The 26,606-nt window shown below is 36.2% G+C and overlaps 1 protein-coding gene across 7 annotated transcripts in view; it reads right to left on the reverse strand.

The window, feature by feature from the left end:
- LOC150094718 (myotubularin-related protein 9) overlaps positions 1-26,606 on the reverse strand; it is a 282,350-nt gene that overhangs the window by 205,081 nt on the left and 50,663 nt on the right. For all 7 annotated transcript variants that reach the window (XM_090410951.1, XM_090410948.1, XM_090410952.1 and 4 more), the window contains one exon: positions 26,382-26,533. In XM_090410951.1, the coding sequence (XP_090267077.1) occupies positions 26,382-26,533 (152 nt within the window). The remainder of the gene's footprint in view (positions 1-26,381; positions 26,534-26,606) is intronic.

A 26,606-nucleotide genomic window follows, 5' to 3' on the forward strand; every position in this document is an offset into this window, starting at 1 on the left:
TATTTAAAGTTGCAGCATATGGGTTTAGATGTCGGGTTAGTCAACTGGATTCAGGATTGGCTGCCTGATAGATATCAGAGAGTTGTGTATGGTGGGGCAGTATCAATGAGGCAGAAAGTTACAAGTGGGGTCCCACAAGGCTCAGTACTGGGACCTGTATTGTTTAACCTTTATATCAATGACATTGTCAATGGATTGTAGGGGGATATTTAGTTTGCAGATGATGTGAAACTGGGAAGGGTTATTAGTAAAAGTGCAGATGCAGCAGCCGTGCAAGAGGATTTGAATAAACTAGACAGATGGGCGAATGAATGAGGATGTCGGTTTAATGCAGCAAAATGTAAAGTCTTGAAGTTTGGGATACATTGTTGGGAGACTGTATACTCGATTGGAGGAGCTGCACTGGAGGAAGTAGGGAGGAGACAAGAGATTTGGGGGTGATGATAGATAAAAGACTGAAATTCAGAAAACATATTGCAAAGGTTTGAAGGTAACCCAATTCTCTGGGTTACCTTCAAACATATTGAAGGTAACCCAGAGAATTGCTGCAATACTGAGAAGGATGCTGACCTGCAGATATAAAAGAGTTATCGTTAAATTGTATAAGACCCTGATCAGACCACACTTAGACTATTGTTCTCAAATTTGGTCCCCAGTATTTGTGGAAAGGGTACAGAGGCAGATAACAAAGATAGTTTCAGGACTGTGCAATGTTAGTTATGAGGATCGGCTGAGAGAATGTGGACCACAGAGTTTGAAAGATAGAAGAAAAGGTGATATGATTGAGACTTTTAAACTATTGAGAGCTAGTTACAGGGTTGATACTGGGGAGTTCTTTCGCTTGGTGGAACAGTGGGAAAGAGCGATGACAAGAGGACTACCTAGGAATTTGCAAAAGGAAGCTGTTAGCAAGAGGGTGAGGAGTGGTTTCTTTGAATGGAGGGTGGTTGAACCATGGAATGATAGAGTGGTCAGAGCAAAAATGGTCAATGAATTCAAGGAGTGGTATGATAGACTTTCCTAGTGTTTTCTAGGAAGGACCTCGCACGATGAGTCTTTTGACTCCATGGAGGCCTGAATAATAATAATAATAATAATAATAAATATACCCAAGACTTCAAAAAGTCAAATAGTCAAAATCAACAGATCGTCTTTTCAGAGAGTCTTTTTAGTAGACTGTACCGCTCCTTGAAGATGCCTTTGTAACAAAGACAAATTTTATTAGAACATAATTATTTGATAACCATTTTAAAACAATTACAACATAATTAACTCTCATTCTATTTGCAGATGTTTCTTACCATTAAGTCACAAGATGAATGATAATGTGGAGGTTGGGGGGGGGGGATACCAGAATAAGTGAGATGTGATACAGGTACAGTGACCATATTTTTTTGGAGAAAATAAAGGACAAATCAGAAATTGTTTCATAATAAGAAAAGCAGGTTGCATTTATTTGTTTCACTAAAACTAAAAAGCTTTATAACATTTATTATAAAATATAAGCATATACATAGCATTTTAAACAATCGTATTATTAATTAAAAAATTAATTTTGATACTTTTCACAAGAATGAATTTCTTTTAATAAACCAGGTTTGTGTTTTAAATATTCATAACACTGTATACAATTCATGTCAAAGTTGCATTTGGTATAAATGCATGCTTTCAATGTTTCGATTTTTAATTGGGTTTTTCATTCGTCTACATATTGTTCACTAATGAAAATATTCATTCATTGGGGCATAAGATCCTGGGAGACATAAGCAAAACTTCAAGACGTTCATTCGCTCCTACCACAGCTTCTACACTACACACACACACCGTCAAATACAATATGTACACATGCACATCAACGACGCAGCCATATATGCCGCACCGCTAGCGAATGCCGGTGAAATGACAGTTTCATGTTTCTATGGGCGATGTGCTGCACACCAATATTCAATTTACTATTTTAATTCACAAAATAAAGGATAAAATGGCCAGTTTAGGGGAAAAAAAAATCTAAAGGGCAGAGCAGTAAAATAAAGGACGTATGGTCACTGTAGATATAGGCAGAGATAGTTGCTGCTAGGAGATGAGAAAAAGATCAAGTTACTGACAAAGAGTGGGATAATAAACAATGATACAAAATTTCACACTGCCTGCTTTCTTGGGATATACACATAGTTCTGGAAATTATCAGTTTTTTTTTTTTTCCAAAAAACACAAAAGTAAAGCATACACTTCTGTAGAAAGCTTCTGGTATTGAGACCAAAGGATTTTTGATAAATAATGAGTTTAATAAAAATAAACAAATATAAACCTACAAGTTTTGTAAGTCATCAGACTAATATCTTCAGGGGTATTATCAAAAGTTGTACAAAAAATGAGACTAGAAAGAATTAATTACACATAAATAAGTAATCAGAATAAACAATGTAAAATTAACTAACTAATGAATGCTAAACCACGGAAAATTACATATTCATAAAGTATACACTGTTTCAAAATGCCTCGTGTTGAAAGTTTTTTCCACTTGGTTATGCTATAAATTAAAAACTCCAAGAAATTACATTCTTGGTTTCCTCCTTTATCCAAGTGTAAGCAAAGTCTGCATGTGAAGTAACTTCACGACTGGGCTACTTGTATATACAGGCTAATGATTTCATATCAATTGTTTTAGTATTATCCCATAATTCAACTCACCATCCTTACAGACACATATAATGCTATGTATTATGAGAAGGGCCACTTCCCAGACCCAGAAGTGATACCAAGGTTGAAGTAATGCAGAATGAACTTTCAACATCTATCTTTAATCCAGAGTATTTTGGTAATAAGGTGTGACAACTTTTGGCTACAACGTTGACTTTTGACAACTTTTGATTTTAATTCCATATACAAGTAGTTTAAAGTTATTTAAAGTTTAAATACTCTGGATTAGAGACAGATGTTTAAAGTTTTTAAGAAAGAATGCAAGAAATAATTTCTTGGTATGTTTAATTTATAGTATAACCACGTGAAAAAACATTCGACATCTATCTCTAATCCAGAGTATTTTAGTAATAAGGTATGACACCTTTTTGACTACTTGTATATATGGAAATGTGACTTCTGCATTACTTCATCCATAGTATCACTTCGGGGTCTGGCTCCCACTGATGATGTATAAATCTATGGGTTTGCTTGCTTTGTGAGAAGTAAATGAGCTCTGCTTGGTGGCGGGTTTTTGTCTTACTGAGCCACTGCTGAGTTTCCTGTCTTGGAGTGATGAGTTTAATAGTGATCCTCTAGGGTCACTGAGTGAGATTTAGAGTGATCTTGTAGATCACTCAGAGTTTTTGAATAGGTATCTCTGCACTTTAACATACTTCAATAAAGGTCAAAACTGGTCTGGGTAATAGCCCTTCCCATAATGCACAACATCATACATCTGTAAGAATCTGTGCACATTGCATTATGGGATTCTATTGTATATACAATCATGAAGTTACTTCCCGTGCAAACTTTGTTTGTCAACACTTGGATAAAGGATGAGACCTTTATCCATCATACAATTTCTTGGCATCTTTAATTTATAAACTACCTCATATATTACCTCACTACCAATATGATGTAATATAAGACAATTCACGTATATATTGCTTGGAAAGAAGTCAACAGACACCACAGCGTGAAGAAGAAACAGCCATGGTGACTGCCTTAGTAAGATGTAGGATCTTCTGCTGCAATGACTGTAGGAATCAATGGGAATTTTGGACAATTCTTTCTGTAGCATGTAATGAGGTCCTGGACTGTTATGGGCCAGACGTCCCTAGACCTCATCAGATGCTCCAATTCATCCCACAGATGTTCAACAGGGTTGAGATCAGGGCTCTATGGAGGCCAGTCAAGTTTGGAGACATTATACATGTCTCCAAACTTGACTATATATATGGCCACAAAACATGCAATTACAGCAGCAGCCTTTGGCACTGTGCATTGTCTTGCTGAAGGGAGACAATGGTCAGTTCCATAGAAACACCACAAAGTAGGAAGAATTGCATTGTACAGAATATTCAGATACCTCTTGGAGCTCAATGTTTGTAGCACCACAAACAGAAGTCCAAACTCAGTTTTTAATTCACATACTTTTGTTTTTATCTGCAATTCTATCTCCACTTTTTCACCCTACACCCCTTCCTTTGGTCATACTTTTACAGTGTTATATAAATGTTTATCGTTATATGCCTGATGCTGCTTCAAAAGAAGATAACCTTGAACATCCTACAAAGGTATGTCCAAAATTATTCCTTCCATATTTTTTTCATTTATCTATGCTCTAAAATATCAATAATGCCTTAAATAAATTGAATAAAAATCCAATGACATTATACAAGGGGTACTCCTGAAGAAAAATAGACAAAACTGCCATAAAAATTAATAATAATTATATTCTTGTTTCAATTCTTAATTATATTCTTGTTTCAATTCTTAATTATATTCTTGTTTCAGTTCTTAATTATATTCTTGTTTCAGTTCTTAATTATATTCTTTGTTATGATGCATGTAAAAGGAATTTTTCTGCTCCAGACAGCAAATACCAAAGTTTTCTACTGATTTGGCAGAAGCCAAATATTTGAAAAAATGAGTCAAATATCAGAGCAAAATTGAATATTCAGTGCATTCTTAATACAGACAAATAAGTCTGGAATTATGCACTTAATAAAATTTAAACTCTGGATGGCAGCAGCTGAAGTTTACCTGGGGATCAGATTAGGTGACAGTAAGTCATATCAATGTCGAAATTGTTTAACTGAAGAGAATTACTTGAAGGAAGGAGATACAATGGCTGAGTTAGAAATCATATTAAAGATAATCACTTAGAGGTAGAAGATACAGTGGTTACCTAACTGTATTTCTGCTGGGTAACTGAGTTACTTAGTAATTTGATATGTTCAAAGTGTAATCCCCTCGTATTCCCCCTACTTCCCATGTATTGAAAAATTTATTTTGTGTCAATTTTATGGAGTCCCTTTAGTAACTTAGAAGTTTCTTTCATCTCCCCTCTCCTCTGACTGTCAGCTAAACTCTGCAACCCACAGACATGGGTTGGAGAGTGAATGTCTGCGGTCCCCTTGAAACATGTGACCAAATCTGTGCACAGTAGACAAGGCCAGATACCTGGCCTTGTCAATTTACTGTAATCTAGTACCATTAAAATGATACAAAGCATGTAACCCTTTCATCCCAGTGCATTACTTTACATTTTACAATATTAAATTGACAACAATTGTCCTTTTTCCACACTGCCAATTTAATTAAGTCATCCTGCAAGATATCTATATCACCTTTATCAACTATTGCCCTCCCTGGTTTTGCATCATCAGCAAACAACTGGATATCTCTCTCCCTCAAATCTTCCATTATATCATTAATGTACAAATTAAAGAGTGGTGGTCATAGTTCAGAGTCATGGAGCACTCCACTAGTCACCCTCATTCTCTTTGATTTCACTTCACCATACACCACCTTCTGATGTCTGTCTCTCAGCTATCCATGCCACTAACCTCATATCCATTCCCATTTGCTCCAACTTATGTAATAGTTTTCCATGTCGTATTCTGTTAAATGCCTTTGCAAGGCCCAGCAATATCATAGTGTAGCCATTTCCTTTATCCGATTCTGCTACCACCTTATAATCAAATGTACATAAATTACTGAGATTGGACCTCTCTTTTACATACCCATGCTGTCACCTATAATATTCCTATCCACCCATTCCTGAATTTTACTTTTAACCAACTTTTTCAATACTTTAATCACCACTCAGGAGATACTAATTGGTCTGTAGTCTGCTACTTCTGTCTTGGAGCCACCTTTATATAATGGAATGATCTCACTCTCTTTCCACTCCCTAGAAACTTTGCCAGAGTTGACTTAAACAACTTCATTAGCGTTGCCAGTTCATTTGCACATTCTCATAGCACATGAGCTGACATACCATCCAGGCTCACTGCTGTGTTCATTGATATTTTTCAATATGAGTACTTCCAGTTCATCTACCTCAATTCTCACATCAGTCACTGTCATGTCTGACTGCAAAATCACCACCTGGATGATATACCCTTGCAAAGTAATTACCCAGTAACTGAACTATTTCTTCTGCTTCTGCCATTTTACTACCATCAGCACTAGGTAAAGTTATCTTTCAATAATTATTCTTTCTCTTACTTGCTATGTAGCAAAAAAAAAAAAAAAAAAAATCCTTTGGATTTACTTTGCCCTGCTTAGCTAATTTTGTCTCATAATCTGATTTTACCTTCCCTACCATACTTGTAACCCTTCTTGCTTGGGCTTTATATTGACCATGAGAATGCTGATCAACTTTTTTGTTTATATTCCTCCCACAATGCTTTCTATTTTTTGTAACTCCTACTTTATTTTGCTATTCATCCACTTAATCCTTATTTAGTTTATCCTCCTGATCCTGGGTTATGCAGTCTGATAATGCCTCGCTCAAACAATCCCTGAGTGGTTCCCATGCACTAATGATATTCATTCCATGTAGTTTCTTATGCCATGGCACTGCTCCAAGTTGGCTCCTAAGTTTGTCATAATCTTTGTAGTTCCATGTAAACCCTTTGTTGACCTGAAAATTCCACATGTTGAGCAACCTACCAGTAAGAAGAGTAGTTATAGATAGATCCTCTGATGCTATTACCAAATCCAACACTCTCAAACCCTTGGTCCCCTCCATCACATGCTGCTTCAGGTAATTATCCCTAAGTACTGTAAAAATTCCATTTTGCTATGTGTCCCTTATTCCTTCCATTAGTTGGTCTTCCATGATAATTGCTTTGCCTGCATTCATAGTGCTAATCTACCAATACATGTCATCCACATCTTCTTCTTGATCCCAGGTCTATAGCAGCAAGCAAGCAACAATATATTTTGTCCTATTGGCGCCTCTATCTCACACCAGACAGCCTCAAATGAACCATTTAATTCAGATCTACAATCTCCCTTCACTTCTATTTTTGTTGGTTGAAATTTTTTGGCATGTTACCTGAGTATGTCTGTTTGTAGCTAGTTTGTTGGCCAAGTGAGTAACATCTCACACTTCAAAACAATATGCCTGGGTTCCAATCCCACTCTGGCATAGATGTTCAAGAAAGTCTTTAAGTGGTAGATGATTTTCTTTGCACAGAATGAGACCACCACCTTGCTAAGTGGAGACTTCTATGAAAATATAAATTCATTTTAATATATACTTCCTTGCATTAGTGTGTTTTTCTTGCAACTAAAAAAAAAAAAGGTTTGGTTCATACCATGAGTACTATTTTAGTATTCCTAGTTTCTTTCCAATATATATATTTACTTTAATATAAAAGAAACATTGTTTAATAAATATTAAAAATTATGCAAATATAAATATTTAGATAAAAATCATTTAAAAAGTTTTCTTAAGAGCTATACTTTCTCTCTCACACAAATTTAATTTTAAGGGTCAAAGCTGTATAACTGACAGGAAACCTCCACATAGCCTTTTAAGGAATGCAGAGAACTGACCAGGGCTTCTCACCTAATGTCCAATCCTCACCTTCCCATGGGGCACCCTGTTAGGTATCCACCTGGACACTGAATGAGGAAGAGCTGGTAATTTGGGATTTAGCTGACCAAACTGTATTCTTATTGGCTTAAACGACAATATAAAATGTCATGGTACAACATGACAGAATTTCATGCTGGCTGGGGCGTTACCCAGTTATACAAGTCTCCTGATGTTTTGCCAGGGAATCAGGGCAAACAGCAAAAAAGTCAGCAACTGGAATAAATACTGAAACACACCCCAACTTCAACATCACCAGTTCAAGATTGGTACTATCAACATAAGAAGCCTGAATGGCAAAGAAATGTAGCTAGCTGAGGAAATGGATAAGTACAAGATTGTCATAATAGGGGTGACTGAAACAAAAAAGACAAAAACTGGTAACTTCATCATCATCATCTAATTCTTGACATGTACCCTCAAGAGGGTGTACAGAACTGGTGACTTTCTGAGCAATAAATACAAAATGTTATATTCAAGCAATGACAATCAAGGAAAAGAAGGAGTAGTTAAAGTATTCAACACTAAATACAAGGCTAATCTTCTTGAATGGAAGGCAATATCAAGTAGAGTGATGTGGGCAAATATCAGAATGTGGAATTGGACAATGAGACATTTGTGCCTATGGTTCCAGAAGGTTCTACTAAGATAAAAGTGGAGGAATTTTTTGAGGCCTTTACAGAAAGCAATTGACTCAATGAAAAAGGAAAAGTTGGTCCTTGTTGGGGAGATCTAAATAGCAGAGTAGGAAATGCTTGTCATACAAACAAAAATATTTTGGAAAAATTTGGAGAAAAGAGCAAAGCTAATAATAATGGCAAATACCCATTAGATTTCTACTCATTATATGGACTGGTTATTACTAACACAATGTTCAAAACACAAAAATGCACATAAATTGGGAGAAGAGGCATGGAATAACAAAAGTCTAATTGAACTATGTTATTGTTGATAGTGATGTTTTCTCTCTGGTACAGGACACCAGAGTGTACAGAGGATTTGAAATTGGAAGTGATCTCCATTTAGCCTTGAGCAGGATAAAATTGAATTTCATAATGAAAAGAAGAACATGTAAGAAAGTTTTAAAGCAAATAAAAACTGAGTAGCTGTCAGATGTGAACTGTAGACTAAAATTCACAAAACTTATTGAAGGAAAAATGAAAGTTTGAGAACAGGAACCAAACCTTGGAGATTCAGTAGTAAATTCAGAAGGACACATTCATTGATTCAGCCACAGAGGCATATGGTGAGGTTGACTGCAAGGATAGAAAAATCAGAACTCCATGGTGGACACAGGAAGTTAAAGAGACAGTGAAAAATAAAGAAGAAAGCATATTAAAAGTTCCTGCCCAATAAGTCAGCTTGTGTTCTTAGAGAATACAGAGACAAATGTAAGAAAGCTAAACACTGTGTAAAACTAGCTAAACAAAAGTCAAGGGAAGACTTTGGTAAGAACATAGAAAATAAATATCAAGATGGTGGCAAAATATTCTGGAGGTTCTCCAGAATATCTCCCGAATCCTTTATCATCTCTAATTCCTTTAAAGGAATTAGAGATGATAAAGAAAAATGAGAGCACTATGGTGAAAAAATGAGAGCACGGTGGTGAAAAAATGAGAGCACTGTGGTGATTAGGAATACATATTCATACTTGAAGTAGAAAAAGACATTAAAAGCCTGAAATGTGGAAGGGCAGGTGGAGTAGATGGTATCTGACCAGAAATGCTCAAGTATGGAGGTATAAAAGTCTTATAGTGGCTGCACTGTTCAGAAGGTCTGGACAGAGGGACAAATACCAGATGACTAGAGTAGAGCTATCACAGTACTCATATAAAAAAAGGGAAATAAAACTGAATGTGAGAATTACAGAGGTATTTCCCTACTGAGTGTATCTGGTAAGATTTATGCAAATATATTTGAGAAATGGTCGAGAAGGATTGTGGAAGGGAAGCTTGGTGAAGAACAAGCTAGATTCAGGACAAATAGAGGCTGTCAGATTTTCACTTTAAGACAAATAGTAGAGAAATTATGGGAATATAACAAAGATTTATATTTAAGTTTTGTAGATCTGGAAAAGGCATATGACAAGGTGCCAAGAGAAAAGCTATTCAAAATGCTCCAGTTGTATGGTGTCAATGGGGCATTATATCAAGCAATACTTAGCCTTTATTTGAGTTGTAAGTCAGCAGTTAGAATTGAAGAAAGTGCAGGGAAGATGGTTTAATGTTAAATCTGGTGTCAGACAAGAATGTACACTATCCCCTTTATTATTCGTTATCTATGTGGATCACATTATGAAGGAAAGCGGTATTAAACCTGATGTCAAAATTGAATGTGTTAAAATTTCAGCTCTTTACTTTATGCAGATGATATTATACTTCAAAATAAATCCAGGACAAGTTTGCAGAATTCCTTGACCAAACTGAATAAGTGCTGTAATAAATTTGGTAGACTGTTGTCTACCAAATTTATTACAGCACTTTTTGTTGTCTGTTTCCAATTTATTACACCAATTTTGTTGTCTGTTTCCAAATTAAATATGGAAACAGACAACAGAATCAACAAAGCCAGTATGGTAGGAGGTCAACTGAATAAATTTATATGGAATAAGAGAAAGAGAGAGAGAGATTAGTCAAACTACTAAACTAGCTGTATACAAGACAGTGTTCAAACCAGTTTTTACTTATATCAGAAATGAGTTAGAAATAGAACTCTTTATCACAGACTTGAGACCACTGATATGAAAAAGATTAAGGGAGTAAACAGATTGGATCAATGCCAGTATCATATTAAAAACGAGGATATTAGGAAAGAAAGAACTTGACAATTGTTAGCATTTAGAAGAGCTAATCTCAGGTGGTATGGCCTCTTAAACAGAATGTGAGAGCAAAGATTAGCTTGACAAGTGTTCTTTGCCAGGATGGCAGGAAAAAAATCCAGAGGAAGAACAAGATATAGGTATATTGATACAGCAACATGTGCCTTAGAAGAAAGAAATATAAAATCTGATAATATTGGAACGTTGACAATTTCAGAGGGGTGCTTAAGGGTCAAAGCTGTATAACTGAGAGGAGACCTCCACATAGCCTTTAAAGGAATGCGGAGAACCGACCAGGGCTTCTGACCTAATGTCCAATCCTCACCTTCTCGTGGTGCACCCTGTTGTGTATCTACTTGGATACTGAACGGATGAGGATGGGCTGGCAATTTGGGATTTAGCCGACCAAATTGTATTCTTATTGGTTAAACCAAAATATAGAATGATGGTACAACATGACAAAATTTCATGCTGGCTGGGGCGTTGCCCGGTTAAACAAGGCCCCCGTTGTTTTCACCAGGGAACCAGGGCGAACAGCGAAAAGTCAGCTACTGGAACAAATCTGAAAATAAACCCCAACTCAACATCACCAGAGTTAAAGATCGGTACTATCAACGTAAGAAGCCTGAATGGCAAAAAAATGGAGCTAGCTGAGGAATTAGATAAGTACCAGATCGACATAATAGGTGTGACTGAAACAAAAAAGACCAAAACTGGTGAGATCTTTCTCAGCAATAAATACAAAATGTTATATTCAGGCAATGACAATCAAGGAAAAGAAGGAGTAGCCATAGTATTCAACACAAAATACGAGGCTAATCTTCTTGAATGGCAGTCAGTCTCAAGTAGAGTAATGTGGGCAAATATGAGAGTGGGGAACTGGACAATGAGACTTATTTGTGCCTATGGTCCCACAGAAGGTTCTACTAAGGTAGAAGTGGAGGAATTTTTTGAGGCTTTAGAAAAAGCAACTGACACAATGAAAAATGAAAAGTTGGTCCTTGTTGGGGATCTAAATAGCAGAGTAGGAAATGATTGTGAGACATACAAAAATATTTTGGGAAAATTTGGAGAAAAGAGCAAAGCTAATAATAATGGCAAATATCTGTTGGATTTCTGCTCAGGACATGGACTGGTTATTACTAACACCATGTTCCAACATAAAAATGTGCACAAATTCACATGGAGAGAAGAGGCTAGGAAAAAGAAAAGTCTCATTGACTATGTTATTGTTGATAGTGATGTTTTCTCCCTGGTGCAGGACACCAGAGTGTACAGAGGATTTGAAATTGGAAGTGATCACTATTTAGTCTTGAGCAGCATAAAATTGAATTTCATATTGAAAAGAATAACATGTAAGAAAATTTTAAAGCGAATAAAAGTTGAGCAGCTCTCAGATGTGAGCTGTAGACTAAAATACACAAAGATTATTGAAGAAAAAATGAAAGCGTTTGAGAACAGGAATCAAGCCTTGGAGATTCAGTGGCAAACTCTGAAGAAAACATTGATTAATTCTGCCAGAGAGGCATGTGGTGAGGTTGTCTGTAAGGATAAAAAAATCAGAACTCCCTTGTGGACACAGGAAGTTAAAGAGGCAGTGAAGAAAAAGAAGAAAGCATACCAAAAGTTCCTGGCAAATAAGTCAGCTTGTGCTCTTAGAGAATATAGAGACAAATGCAAGAATGCTAAACACTGTGTAAAACTAGCTAAACAAAAGTCATGGGAGGACTTTGGCAAGAATATAGAAAATAAATATCAAGAAGGTGGCAAAATATTCTGGAGGTTGTTGAAGAAGCTTAAGAATGGAGGAAAGAGTGCTATAAAAGGAATTAGAGATGATAAAGGTGACATGAAAATGGGAGAAAAAGATATCCTTGAAGTATGGAGTAATTACTTTGAAAAACTGCTAAATGAAACAAGCAGTGATGATAGCACAGTGGTAAAAAACATTGACCAGGCATGCAGTCAGGAATACATATCCATACTTGAAGTAGAAAAAGCCATCAAAGGCTTGAAATGTGGAAAGGCCGCAGGAGTAGATGATATTCGACCAGAAATGCTGAAGTATGGTGGTATAAGAGCCTTACAGTGGCTGCACTGCATAGTTCAGAAAGCCTGGACAGAGGGACGAATTCCCGATGATTGGAGTAGAGCTCTCATAGTATCCATATATAAAAAGGGAAATAAAACTGAATGTGAGAATTACAGAGGTATTTCCCTACTGAGTGTTCCTGGCAAGATCTATGCAAGTATACTTGAGAAACGGTTGAGAAGAATTGTGGAAGAAAAGCTTGGTGAAGAACAAGCTGGATTCGGGCCAAATAGAGGCTGTCAGGATCAGATCTTCACTTTACGATAAATAGTCGAGAAATCATGGGAATATAACAAAGATCTGTATTTAAGTTTTGTCGATCTGGAAAAGGCATATGACAAGGTGCCAAGAGAGAAGCTATTCAATACGCTGCAGTTACATGGTGTCAATGGGACATTATATCAAGCAATACTTAGTCTTTATTTGAGTTGTAAGTCAGCAGTTAGAATTGAAGGAAGTACAGGAAGATGGTTTAATGTTAAATCTGGTGTCAGACAAGGATGTACATTATCCCCTCTGTTATTCATTATCTATATCGATCACATTATGAAGGAAAGTGGTATTAAACATGTTATCAAAATTGGAAATGTTAATGACAGCTCTTTGCTTTATGCAGATGATGTTATACTTCTAAATAAATCCGCTACAAGTCTGCAAGCTTCTCTGACTAAATTGAATAGCTGTTGTAATAGATATGGTATGAAGGTCAGCAATAAAAAGACAAAGACAATGAAAATAGGCAGAATCATTGAAAATGTCAACTGTGTTGTGAATGGAGAACCTGTGGAACAAGTAAAACATTTCAGCTATTTAGGCACGATTTTTAGTGAAGATGGTAAATTAAATATAGAAATAGACAACAGAATCAGCAAAAGTGGTATGGTGGGAAGTCAATTGAATAAATTCATATGGAATAAGAGAGAAATTAGTCGGAACACTAAATTAGCTGTATACAAGACAGTGTTCAAACCAGTTTTAACTTATGGATCTGAGAGCTGGGTCAGAAGTAAAACACTTGACCAAAGACTAGAGACCACAGATATGAGAGTCCTGAGAAAGATTATAGGCGTGAACAGATGGCATCAATGGCAGTATCATATTAAAAACGAGGATATTAGGAAAGAACTTGGCATTGTCAGCATCCAGGAATGCGTTAGCAGAGCTAATCTCAGGTGGTATGGTCACTTAAGCAGAATGGGCGAGGAAAGATTAGCAAAACAAGTGTTCTCTGACAGGTTGGCAGCAAAATGACCCAGAGGAAGACCAAGATATAGGTGGATTGATATGGTACAAAGTGCTTTAGACGATAGAAATATTAGATCTGATAATGTTGGAGTGTTGACAAGTAAATGGCTGATTTGGAGGAAAATTGTAGATAGGAAATTAATAATGATGTAATTTTTTTCATGTAGTACTATCATAACCTGTACACCCCTTGAGGGTACATGGCAGGAATTTGATGATGATGATGACAATTTCAGATTAGTCTGTTAATCTGAAGGAAAGTTGTTGATAGGAAGTTTGTGATGATATAATTTTTCATTATCTATAAGATCCTGTAACCCCCCCCCCCGATGGTATATGTCAAGAATTTGAATGATGAAAAAAAATTTTTTTCTAACAACAAAACAAAGAATACAAAATTCTTTGGCAATCCTAGCAATCAATAATTTTGGCTTTCCAATAATCAGCTTCAAAATTAGAATCATCTCATTATATTCAAATCTAATATTTTTTCTCAATTAATTTTCTTCCTTAAACTGAACAATATGCTTGTCCTACCTCAATAGACTTCAGTATATCAGATAAATTATCCTGCTATGAAAAAATTATCCACGAGGATAAAACATTTGGAATAAACTGTCGGTTTTATAGTTCTCGAAGCAATTCTTTCATATATGAAATCTGTTCCTTTGTTCTGTCATAATAAAGTTTCCTTCTTGGTTGAAATGCTTATACGTTGGCTAATTATAACTATTATTTTTCAGGAAATTACAATGTACACTAAATATTAATTATAATAATTTAATTAATACTTCCCATATTTCAACAATATTACATTGCTATCATCAGGGATCACAAAGCAATGTTATTGTAAGCAGGCACTAATACTGGGTAAATGTGGCTGAAGAAAGGCAACAAAAGTTGGGCCTAGTGGACTAAATTGGATGGTCTTGGCCACTGGGCTGAAGATCTGAGGATGAGTGCTTCCCAAATTTGGGTCAGGTGTCATGCACCCAAATCTGTTAAGGTTTAGAATGTTTCTCAGGACTGAGACAGATTCCAGGAATAGTCTCTCATGTTTCTATTTATTCTTCTTCTTCTTCTTCTTCTGCAGCTTCTCCCACTTAAGTGGGGTCACTGTTTATTATGAGTCTCCTCCACACCTTCCTGTCTTGGGCTGTCACCACATCCAAGTTCTTCATCTTCAAGTCCTCTTCTACCAGCTCCCTCCATCTCTTCTTTGGCCGCCCACGCTTCCGCCTTCCTTGCACATCCATCTGCATGACCCTTCTTCCCACATATTCGTCCTCCCTCCTCATCACATGACCAAACCATCTCAACCTTGCCTCCTGTATTTTCGCTCCTAAGTTCGTAACTTTCACTGTTCCCCTGACATAGTCATTTCTCAGATGATCCTTTCTGGTCACACCGCACATCCACCTAAGCATTCTCATCTCTGCTACTTCCATCCTGCTAATGTTATTTTTCCTCAGGGCAACAGTTTCTATAGCATATGTCATAGCTGGCCTCACTACTGTCCTATAAATTTTGCCTTTCAGATTGATCGGCACCCTCTTATCACATAACACTCCAGCCATCTCCCTCCAGTTCCTCCAACCTGCTTGTATCCTGCATCCCACTTCCTTCTCACCTCCTCCATCTTCTTCCACTGTCGAACCTAAGTATCTAAAGTCTCTCACCTTCCTGATGACATTTCCTTCCAGCTCCAGGTCTGTCTCCTGGCCACCGCCCACTGCGCAACACATATACTCTGTCTTACTTCTGCTCACTCTCATACCTCTCTCTTCCAGTACTTTTCTCCATCTTTCCAGTTTAGTTTCCGCTTCTTCTCTTGAATCTACACACAGCAAGATGTCATCTGCATACAGCATTGTCCAAGGTGCATCTTCTCTCACCTCCTCTGTTACCACCTCCATCACAATATTAAACAGAAATGGACTTAATGCAAGCCAACTGTTACTTGAAAACTTTCTGTCTGTCCCAAACAGGTCCGAACACTTGTCTTCACATTTCTGTACATTTCCTGCACCAACCTGACATATTTCTCTGGCACCTTCTTCTCCCTCAGACACCTCCAGACTTCTTGCCTTGGCACTCTATCGTATGCTTTCTCCAGATCAATAAATACCAGATGTAGCTCCCTTTGTTTCTCTCGATATTTTTCCATCATCTGTCGCAACCCAAAGATAGCATCTGTTGTTGATCTACCAGTCATGAAGCCAAATTGTTCCTTTGCAATCTCCACCTCCTCCCTCAATCTACCATCAAGAATCCTTTCTAGGATCTTCATTGTGTGGGACATCAACTTTATTCCTCTGTAATTTTTACAGTCTTGTGCATCCCCTTTACCCTTGTAGATGGGAACAAGAGTACTCTCCCTCCATTCCTCGGGTATATTTTCCTGTTGGCAAACTTTCATGAACAGGTCCCACAGCAGGTCAATTCCCTCTTCCCCCAGTGCCTTCCATGCCTCCACTGGAATTCTGTCGGGGGCCCACTGCTTTTCCATTCCTCATCCTCTTCATGGCCTCCGTCACTTCCATTCTACTGATGTTCTGCACCATCCCCTCAGAAGGCTGCCCATTTCCTCTGTGAGTCCTTGCATTTTCCTCATTCAGAAGTCCCTCAAAGTATATTTTCCATCTGTTTCTTATGTCCACATCCCTCCATAATACTCTTCCTTCAGCATCTTTGATCTGCCTCACATGTAAGATGTCCTTAGCGGCTTTATTTCTACATTTCGCTAGTTGGTAAATTTTTCTCTGTCCTTCCTTTGTTTCTAATTGATCATACAGATCTTGATATGCCATGGCCTTCGCTGTGCCACAACTCTCTTGGCTTCTTGCTTTCTCTCTTTGTACACCTCTCTGTCCTCTTCCACTCTTGACTCATCCCACTTCTGCTTTGCATTCCTCTTAGCTGTCACTGCCACTTGTACATCATTATTCCACCACCAACCCTCCTTCTGCTCTCTAATCTTTCCAGATGTCTCACCAAGCACCTCGATTGCACAGCTCAGGATTACTTTTGAATTATGTTTCCACCAATCTTGTACACTTTCCAGTCCATCCGAAATCCTCTCTAACACTCTCTCCCTAAAATGATTCCTCACACTCTCTTCTTTTAAGCGAAACCACTTAATTGTCTTCATCCCATGGCAACCAGAAGTTCTTATCTTCGATCTTAATTTAAAGTCTGCGCACAGCAGTCGGTGTTGTTGTGCTACTTGATCTGTTGGAATTACCTTACAATTTGTCACAACCTTAAGGTGTTTTCTTCTAGTCAAAATGTAGTCAATTTGTGAGCTGTTGTTACCACTTCTAAATGTTATCAAATGTTCTTCCCTCTTGAAGAAAAACGAGTTCACAATTGCCAGATCAAACGCTACTGCAAAGTCCACAACCCTCTCTCCTTCCTGGTTCATCATTCCCACTCCGTGGCCACCATGCACCCTTTCACAGTCTCTATTCTGTCTTCCTAAGTGCCCGTTCAAGTCTCCTCCGACAATCACCATCTCATTTTCTTCCAATTCCCTCATTTCTTCATCTAACACGTTCCAGAACTCATCTTTTTCCTCTGCTGTACAACCAACTTGCGGGGCATATACACATAATACGACCACCCGCTCTTCTCCAAGAACCAATTTCATTCGCATGATCCTGTCGTTCCTTCTACCCACGTCCAGTACTTCACCCTTCATTCTGCCACACACCACAATTCCTACACCATTTCTTCCCTCGTTATTCGCTCCAGAGTAGAACAATTTATATCCATCTCCCAGTTCCTTTGCCTTTCCCCCTTTCCACCTTGTCTCCTGCACACATAAAATGTCCAACTTCCTCTTCCTCATCATGTCTGCCACCTCTCTTCCCCTTCCAGTCATGCTTCCAACATTCAGTGTTCCCACTCGCAACATCCTCTCCACCTGCTGGGCTCGCTTCTTTAACCGCACCCGCCCTTGATGCGGTAGCCCTTGTCCACTTCTCACAGCTGTAGGGCGATGTGGCTGCGCGTCGCTTAAGGGGTACGCCCTAGCCCTTATATCATTTTCTCTTCGACTCATAATCATAGTTTGAGTTGGCACTGAAGTTTGACGACCAGATGCCCTTCCTGACATCAACCCTCGCATTTATCCGGGCTTGGGACCGGCACCTATTGAGGCTAGCTTGCCTCCTTCGGTGGCTATTCATGTTTCTATTTATTGCGGTGCAAAAAAAGTGGCTTTCTTCCAACATATTCTGCTGTGAGTGTCCAAAGTATGGTCAGCAAGTTCAGAGCAGCTGTAATGGTGGAAATGGATGCAGTCCACGTGTTCAGAAATTCTGATATGGCTGTCATGCCTGTTTGGCCATAGTAAGACAGTTTGCAACTGCAAGAGATTTGGTACATAAGGAATGTAGCTGGTCTTTGGCAGACCTAATAAGGGATGCCAATTTTTTTATGTGATCAGTAAGTACCTTCTTGTCACTAGTATCAGAGGAAAACACATCTTTCTGTCTTTCGGCATAAAATGTTCTGGCTTCAATTTCATCTATTGATAGGAACAAATGCAGTATTAAATAAACAAACAAACAATAGACCAAAACTATGGAATTTACTCCTTCCAAACTGATACTGTTTATCCTTTTAAGAGAACAATACTAGAGGCCTTCTAGATTTTTTATCTTCTGGTGGTCATTCTTCATTGGAAAGAAGAATACCTTCCAATAAATCTATAGGTCTCCAAATCCATTTCTTTAACTTTTATACTCTCCTCTCTAAAAGGAACCCATATTCTCATTCTAATATCTATACTGATTAATCCAAAACTGCTGTTGCTTAGATACATTACCACACCTGTGTCTGCATATGCATGTTCCCAGCTTTAAACTGCCAATTAAATCTCATTGGCACTCTCCTTGTATGGGTAGGACAAAAAATGTGTAAAATAAACTTTCAGATAAGAAAGACAGTTTTATTGTACAGTTTTCACTCCATTAAAGTAATATATATATATATATACATAATTTCTCAATATCTGCTGGCCAAAAGTTAAGTGCCATTCTTGCATTTGAAAAACTGTCAACTCTGTGCATTGTCTTTGTTGCCATTATGAAACAGTGCCGAAGATTAACCATATTTTATATGAACTAAAGTTACAAACTATTTAAAAAATAACTTCAGAATTTTATCAAAATAAATTTTATTAAAATAAAATTTTAATTTTTTTTTAGTAAATTAATTTTTCATTCTCTTTGTGGAGATAAAGACAAGTGAATTTAATTATAACAATAAATTAAATTTCATGACAGAGCATTAAAAGAAACTGCATTACATTACTGTAAATAAATGGAAAGAGAGAGAGAGAGAGAATTAGTATTTTTAATTATGTTGATCTCTTTCCATTTTTTTTATAAGATTACTTAGTACAAAATCAGCTAATTTATTAATGCATACAATGTGATGTATCTCAATGAAAGTCATTAAATACTCCACAACTGAAATGATTTGAAGAAAAAATTATTATGTTTGGCCTGTAGAAAAGGCAAACTCTTAGTCCACTCTCAAGTATACTGCATTACATTCACATAAAAAATTTATAAGACTACAAACTTTTTGGCACCACATCAGCTGCTAAATTCAAAGTTCATTAATATTATGCTCAGGTTTGGAAGCAAGGGATTCATGGTTAGAGTTATGGCAGCTAACTGGATTCCAAGCAGGCTATGCAGTATATATAAGTGTGGCTTGGTTAACTTATGGATTGCTTTATTAATAAATGGAAATAGTTTGGTAGCAATGTTATCCACTAGCTAATCAATAGCTAATATTAATTAGCTATCTAGTTAATTAATATTAACTCATCATCATCATCATCAAATTCCTGCCATGAACCCTCAACGGGTGTACAGGATATGATAGTACTACATGAAAAAAATTACATCATTACTAACTTCCTATCTACAATTTTCCTCCAAATCAGTCTGTTACTTGTCAAGACTCCAACATTATCAGATCTTATATTTCTATCGTCTAAAGCACTATGTACCATATCAATCCACCTATATCTTGGTCTTCCTCTGGGTCGTTTTGCTGCCAACCCGGCAGAGAACACTTGTTTTGCTAATCTTTCCTCGCCCATTCTGTTTAAGTGACCATACCACCTGAGATTAACTCTGCTAACGCATTCCTGGATGCTGACAACGTCAAGTTCTTTCCTAATATCCTCGTTTTTAATATGATATTGCCATTGATGCCATCTGTTCACGCCTATAACCTTTCTCAGAACTCTCATATCTGTGGTCTCTAGTCTTCGGTCAAGTATTTTACTTCTGACACAGCTCTCAGATCCATAAGTTAAAACTGGTTTGAACACTGTCTTGTATACAGCTAATTTAGTGTTCCGACTAATTTCTCTCTTATTCCATATGAATTTATTCAATTGACTTCCCACCATACCAGCTTTGCTGATTCTGTTGTCTATTTCTATATTTAATTTACCATCTTCAGTAAAAATCATGCCTAAGTAGCTGAAATGTTTTACTTGTTCCACAGGTTCTCCATTCACAACACAGTTGACATTTTCAATGATTCTGCCTATTTTCATTGTCTTTGTCTTTTTATTGCTGACCTTCATACCATATCTATTACAACAGCTATTCAATTTAGTCAGAGAAGCTTGCAGACTTGTAGCGGATTTATTTAGAAGTATAACATCATCCGCATAAAGCAAAGAGCTGACATTAACATCTCCAATTTTGATATCATGTTTAATACCACTTTCCTTCATAATGTGATCGATATAGATAATGAATAACAGAGGGGATAATGTACATCCTTGTCAGACACCAGATTTAACATTAAACCATCTTTCTGTACTTCCTTCAATTCTAACTGCTGACTTACAACTCAAATAAAGACTAAGTATTGCTTGATATAATGCCCCATTGACACCATATAACTGCAGCGTATTGAATAGCTTCTCTGTTGGCACCTTGTCATATGCCTTTTCCAAATCGACAAAACTTAAATACAGATCTTTGTTATATTCCCATGATTTCTCAACTATTTGTCGTAAAGTGAAGATCTGATCCTGACAGCCTCTATTTGGCCTGAATCCAGCTTGTTCTTCACCAAGCTTTTCTTCCACAATTCTTCTCAACCATTTCTCGAGTATACTTGCATAGATCTTGCCAGGAACACTCAATAGGGAAATACCTCTGTAATTCTCACATTCAGTTTTATTTCCCTTTTTATATATGGGTATTATGAGAGCTCTACTCCAATCATCGGGAATTCGTCCCTCTGTCCAGGCTTTCTGAACTATGCAGTGCAGCCAATGTAAGGCTCTTATACCACCATACTTCAGCATTTCTGTTCGAATATCATCTACTCCTGCTGCCTTTCCACATTTCAAGCCTTTGATGGCTTTTTCTACTTCAAGTATGGATATGTATTCCTGACTGCATGCCTGGTCAGTGTTTTTTACTACTGTGCTGTCATCACTGCTTGTTTCATTTAGCAGTTTTTCAAAGTAATTACTCCATACCTCAATGATATCTTTTTCTCCCATTTTCATGTCACCTTTATCATCTCTAACTCCTTTTACAGCACTCTTTCCTCCATTCCTAAGCTTCTTCAACAACCTCCAGAATATTTTGCCACATTCTTGATATTTATTTTCTATATTCTTGCCAAAGTCCTCCCATGACTTTTGTTTAGCTAGTTTTACATGTTGTTTAGCATTCTTGCATTTGTCTCTATATTCTATTAACTAGATAGTTAATATTAATTACTCAGAATCCTTCCATAACACTGATACCCAATAAAATGAGAAAGAACATGAAATCTGCAATATTTTTAAAAGACATGACATTTAATTATGGAAGTGGGAATGAAAGGTATTCTAGTAATAGAAGTGTTTGCATTTGCTAAAGAGAGGAAAGTTAACATTAAAGTGTACTTTAATGGTATCATAAAGAATTAGTGTCTTGTGTTTTAAATTATTCACTGGAGAAATTCAGATAGTGTGAAGATTTCTGAACTGTGGCTTAATGAGGATCTTCTTGATAATGAAGTATATAATGGTGACGTTAGTGTTGCAGATGAGACTAAATAGTGAAAAGATAGGAGGTAGTGTTATTGCTTATCTAGTGCCTATGACTGATGATACAGTGAATTCCTCTTTAGGCAGGAGTTCAAGACAATTTTGTGTTTAATAAGCATGGGGTTTGTACATTTGAGAAAATGAGTATGTCACCTCAGTGGAGTAAGCAGTGCTAATATTACAGGTCTGTTATGTAAAGAAATAAGGATAAACAAAGTGTTATTAATGGATTTAATATGAGAAATAACAAATGAAATAGCTTCTAAAAAAAAAAAGGCAGGCAAATTCATGGTAGTTATCAGCAGCAATATGTATGTGAACATCTCATATTTTGTCTAGGGGATATGATCTTGGATCACATAATAACATCAGAGAAATTAGTGATAGTTAATATTAATTACTCAGAATCCCTCCATGACAGTGATCATTTGACCTTAGAAGGGTAATTAAAACAATGGGAAAAATGATAATTAGAAAGCATTAAAAATTGAATTTCAAAATAACTAAGTGAAAGTAGGATAAGAAATATTAACTGAGAGATGTTGTTTATGGGAAGTCACACTGATACAAAATGGATAACACCGAAGGATGTATTGTCTAGTTTAATGTCTAAGTTTATTATGAGAAGCAAATTTCATAAAATATAGCATCAACTGGATGAATAATAAAGTTCTAAATGAAATACATTGTAAGGGGGAAAAAAAATGAAACATATACAGTAGACCCCCTGCTGCATGAATGTAACGGGTTCCTGGAAAACTGTTGATTTCCCCAATTCATGACACTGTTTTATGATTTCCCATAAGCAGTGTCATGAACTGGGGTAATGTTCTCGGAAATATAGTTTGAGCTGCATAGCATAGCATAATATAATATAATATCATGAGTGTTTTATTTATTCTTTAAGAATTTATTACTTGAAGGAAAATTCCATCACTTCCATTTCAGATTTGTGAAGGCTTAAAATTTCATGTTTCTCTTCTAGCATTATTACTTTCTGCTTCTTTAAGGATTCTGTATTCTCAAATTTGTCTTTCCTCTTTCCAGATATTTTTGAGAGCATATTATGTACTGTACAGTAGTTTATTTTTAAACTGATAATAAAGTAAAAGTTAGGCAGATTACAACAGCTTGTTTCAACCACAGATTGTATTGTGAAACAATTCAATTTCAAAAGATCGAAAGTCCTAATTTGGTGCCTTCTAATGCTGTAAAAAAAAAAAAAAAAGATTACAGCTTTGTAGGAGTTGATCTTAAGATGACAGTCTCCCAAATTTTTGGCAAATTAATGCAACCATACTTGCTCAGGTTAGGAGAATTCTTCATAGCCATAGCTGACACTAAAAATAATCTTTCTGACATGTAACAACTTTTAAATAGTACACTGGTTATATTCCATCTAATGCTGTGTGAAGGGATGTCCAAAATGTGATCTGCCAGTCCTGACTTGCTATAATAATGGTAGCAAATGTATTTTTTATGTTCTCCAAGACAGATGTTAATAGCTCTTCCTGACTGACCATAGTAAGCATAGTCACAGTCACACACTCCAGGATGGAGCTGATATCCTTAGGAGAGCAGATCAGAGTTGCTGATTTAGCATGTGGTGCATAGGCCATGTTTTATTAGTACTTGGGCTATCTTTTCTGATGTAGGGAATAGGAATAGTGATGTTTTGTTCTTGTGAGTTAGAGAAGGGAGAAGTAATAGGGCTATGTAGTACAAACTACAAACTTATTCAAGGTTGTGTAAACTATAATATGCTGCTTTGCACTCTGAAGATGCTGGTTTGAAATCCAGTGAAATATAAGCCAGTTAATAAATATAATTTTTATAAACTAGTTAATTTGGTGTTGTTAATACCTTTTAAATAAGTTACAAATAATGTTCAATACCTAAATTGTCTATTAGATTGTTTTATTCTCAATTGTATTCTATGGTTTCAGTCAGTTGCCCATATGTCATTGAAGGATAAGCACCCTGATCACCTCACTTCTTTGGCTGGCATTTCATATAGTCATAAAAGAACATTTTTATCCACCATAAAAGTGAGAGGTCATAAAACAGAGGTCTACTGTAACTCTGTTAATATACTATACTTGACCAAAAACTACATTCTTGTTTTTATCCTTACAACAAGCAAATTCAAGACTATTGAACATGTCAGCATTGTTATATAGTTGTGTATAAATGCATATGAGAAAAAAAAAAAAAAAAGAGAGAGAGAAAGGAAGTTAATGTTGAAAACATGTGAAATTGCCTTTAGCAATTGACTATAAAAGATGAATTTATGTTTATTCAGGGAAGAAGTGCAAAACTGTTATGGCTGAAAGACAGGTTAATTAAGAATTTATGCATAGTGATTATCTAATTTAATGTTGAACAAGTTGTACTTGTTTATATGTGTGTAAAAAAATAATAAATAAATAAAAAAACAGGATGTGAGAGAATGAAGAAAAGTTATGGGTGAACACACAGACCTATATATGGGGTAGTGGATCCCATGCTACTTATATCAATGTGGTCACAGTGGGTGATTACTGAAGTATATTGGTTCACCTGTTTTTTTCTAACAATATGAGTTAGCCAGTTTCAGGTTGGAGCTATGAGAAGTTTTTCTATGGTTGCTCCAATTTTCTTTTCAAAAACATAAACCTGACTTTTAATGCATTTGGTAGAAATTTCATGTACTGTAGGGTATAAATATGATTTTGGATAATTCATGGAGACTTCAATGCCATGGTGGTTATCTAATTTAACATTGTTGAACATGTTGGTATTTTTATTCGTTTATATGTATAAAAAAAGTTTAAAAAAAGATAAAAAAGAATGTGAGAGCATGAAGGATAGATAGAGGGTGAAAGTGCAATAATAATAATAATAATGAAGACATGATGTCCAATGGAAATATCAGACATTCTACAGAAAGATGAACTATAATTGTGATTAAGATAATGCAGCAGACTGTTATGGAAGTGTTTTTTACTTGGTTGTGTTACCAATTATATATTTGGCTTAATCCTTTATCCAAGTGTAAGCAAACAAAGTTTGCACCTGAAGTATTTTCAGGTATGTGTAAGCAAGTAGTGACCCTTCCCATAATGCACAGTATTATACATACCCATAAGGATATGTGCTTTGTATTATGGGAGATAGTAAAGCAAGTGATGAGAACTTATCCCACCTTTGCCACGAGTTGCCCCAGTCTTGAAAATACTTGGTAATATATAAATGATAAAATATAATTGGTAACACAGACAATTGAAAAACATTTCAATGAGAACTTATCCCACCTTTGCCACGAGTTGCCCCAGTCTTGAAAATACTTGGTAATATATAAATGATAAAATATAATTGGTAACACAGACAATTGAAAAACACTTCCATCAACTATCTCTAATCCAGAGAATTTGAATAATAAGGTGTGACACCTTTTGGCAACTGGCATATGGAAATATGACTTTTCAATCACTTCTACCTTAGTATCACCACCTCTGGGGCTAGCTCCCACCGATGAGACCTCAATAAAGGTCGAAACCAGTCTGGGTAGTGACCCTTCCCATAATGCATAGCATTATACATACCCATAAGGATATGTGCTTTGTATTATGGGGGATACTAAGGCAAGTGATGAGAACTTATCCCACCTCTGCCACGAGTTGCCCCAGTCCTGAAAATACTTTTGGCACAAACTTTGTTTGCTTACACTTGGATAAAGGATTAAACCAAATACATAATTAGCAGACTGTTATATTAACAAGGGGGGGAGTCTAGAAAGTTCTGATCAACAATTAAAACAAAAATGTTTTTTCATATAAAAATATTTTTTCAGAAAATATCTTTTCTTTTAGGATATATAAAAAGACATAATTAATTTTTGTTATAGGTGTTTATCAGAACTTTCCAGAACCCCCCCCCCCCTTCCCCTTGTAGTATTATTGCTATTAGCATTATTGCCATGTCTCAATGAATTCACAAAACCTCCCTGTGGATACTCAGATGAAATGGAAATAAAAAATAAGAAAGTTAACTTTTTTCTTTGGAGTTTGATATAACCAAATTGATACAGTGTTTTTGGCACCTCCATGTTTCTCTAATTTCATTAAAACTGGGTGATGGGAAGTGTAGAGGTAAATAATAAAGTAATGTTGTATATGTGTGTGTGATGTTCAATATAAAAACAATTTCTGAATGGGAATATAAATGAAAAATAGATATATGATAGAAACATTAGTTAATGAGGGAGTTTTATAGGTAGATACACAAGAAGTTCTGCAATACATGGTAGGAGGAGAACATGTTCATGGAGCAGAATGGATTTTCATTGGACATGGTATGTACATCAACAATGAATGGGTTTAAAAAGCAGATGCACAACAGACATTGTGCTAATTCCTATGACCCAATGGAAATACTAAATATTATTACTATTATTATTATTATATGAGTATCTCCATGGAGTCAGAAGACTCATGACAGGAGATCCATACTAACTTTTACGCTAAATAATTACAACATTCATGTAACTCGCTAAAAAACTTTACTGGTTTGCTTTATAACATACTTTATAATCTTTGTTAACATAGCTGATTCTCCACTCTTCTTTATTGACCATAATCTTTGAATACTCTGTTTCAGGCAAGTAAGCTGTCCACCCATCTTCAAGAATATCAAACATAGCCCGGTAGAAAAATGGATAATAAACTGCACGATTATCTAGAAAAAATTAAATCATGCTTATACAAACAGAAGCTTTAGCAACATAAACTTAGTTGCATAGTCAAATATA

This window comes from Typopeltis vanoorti, chromosome 21 (genome assembly GCF_054136105.1).
Source record: "Typopeltis vanoorti isolate ZY-2024b chromosome 21, IOZ_Tvanoo_1.0, whole genome shotgun sequence".
Lineage (NCBI taxonomy): Eukaryota > Metazoa > Arthropoda > Arachnida > Uropygi > Thelyphonidae > Typopeltis > Typopeltis vanoorti.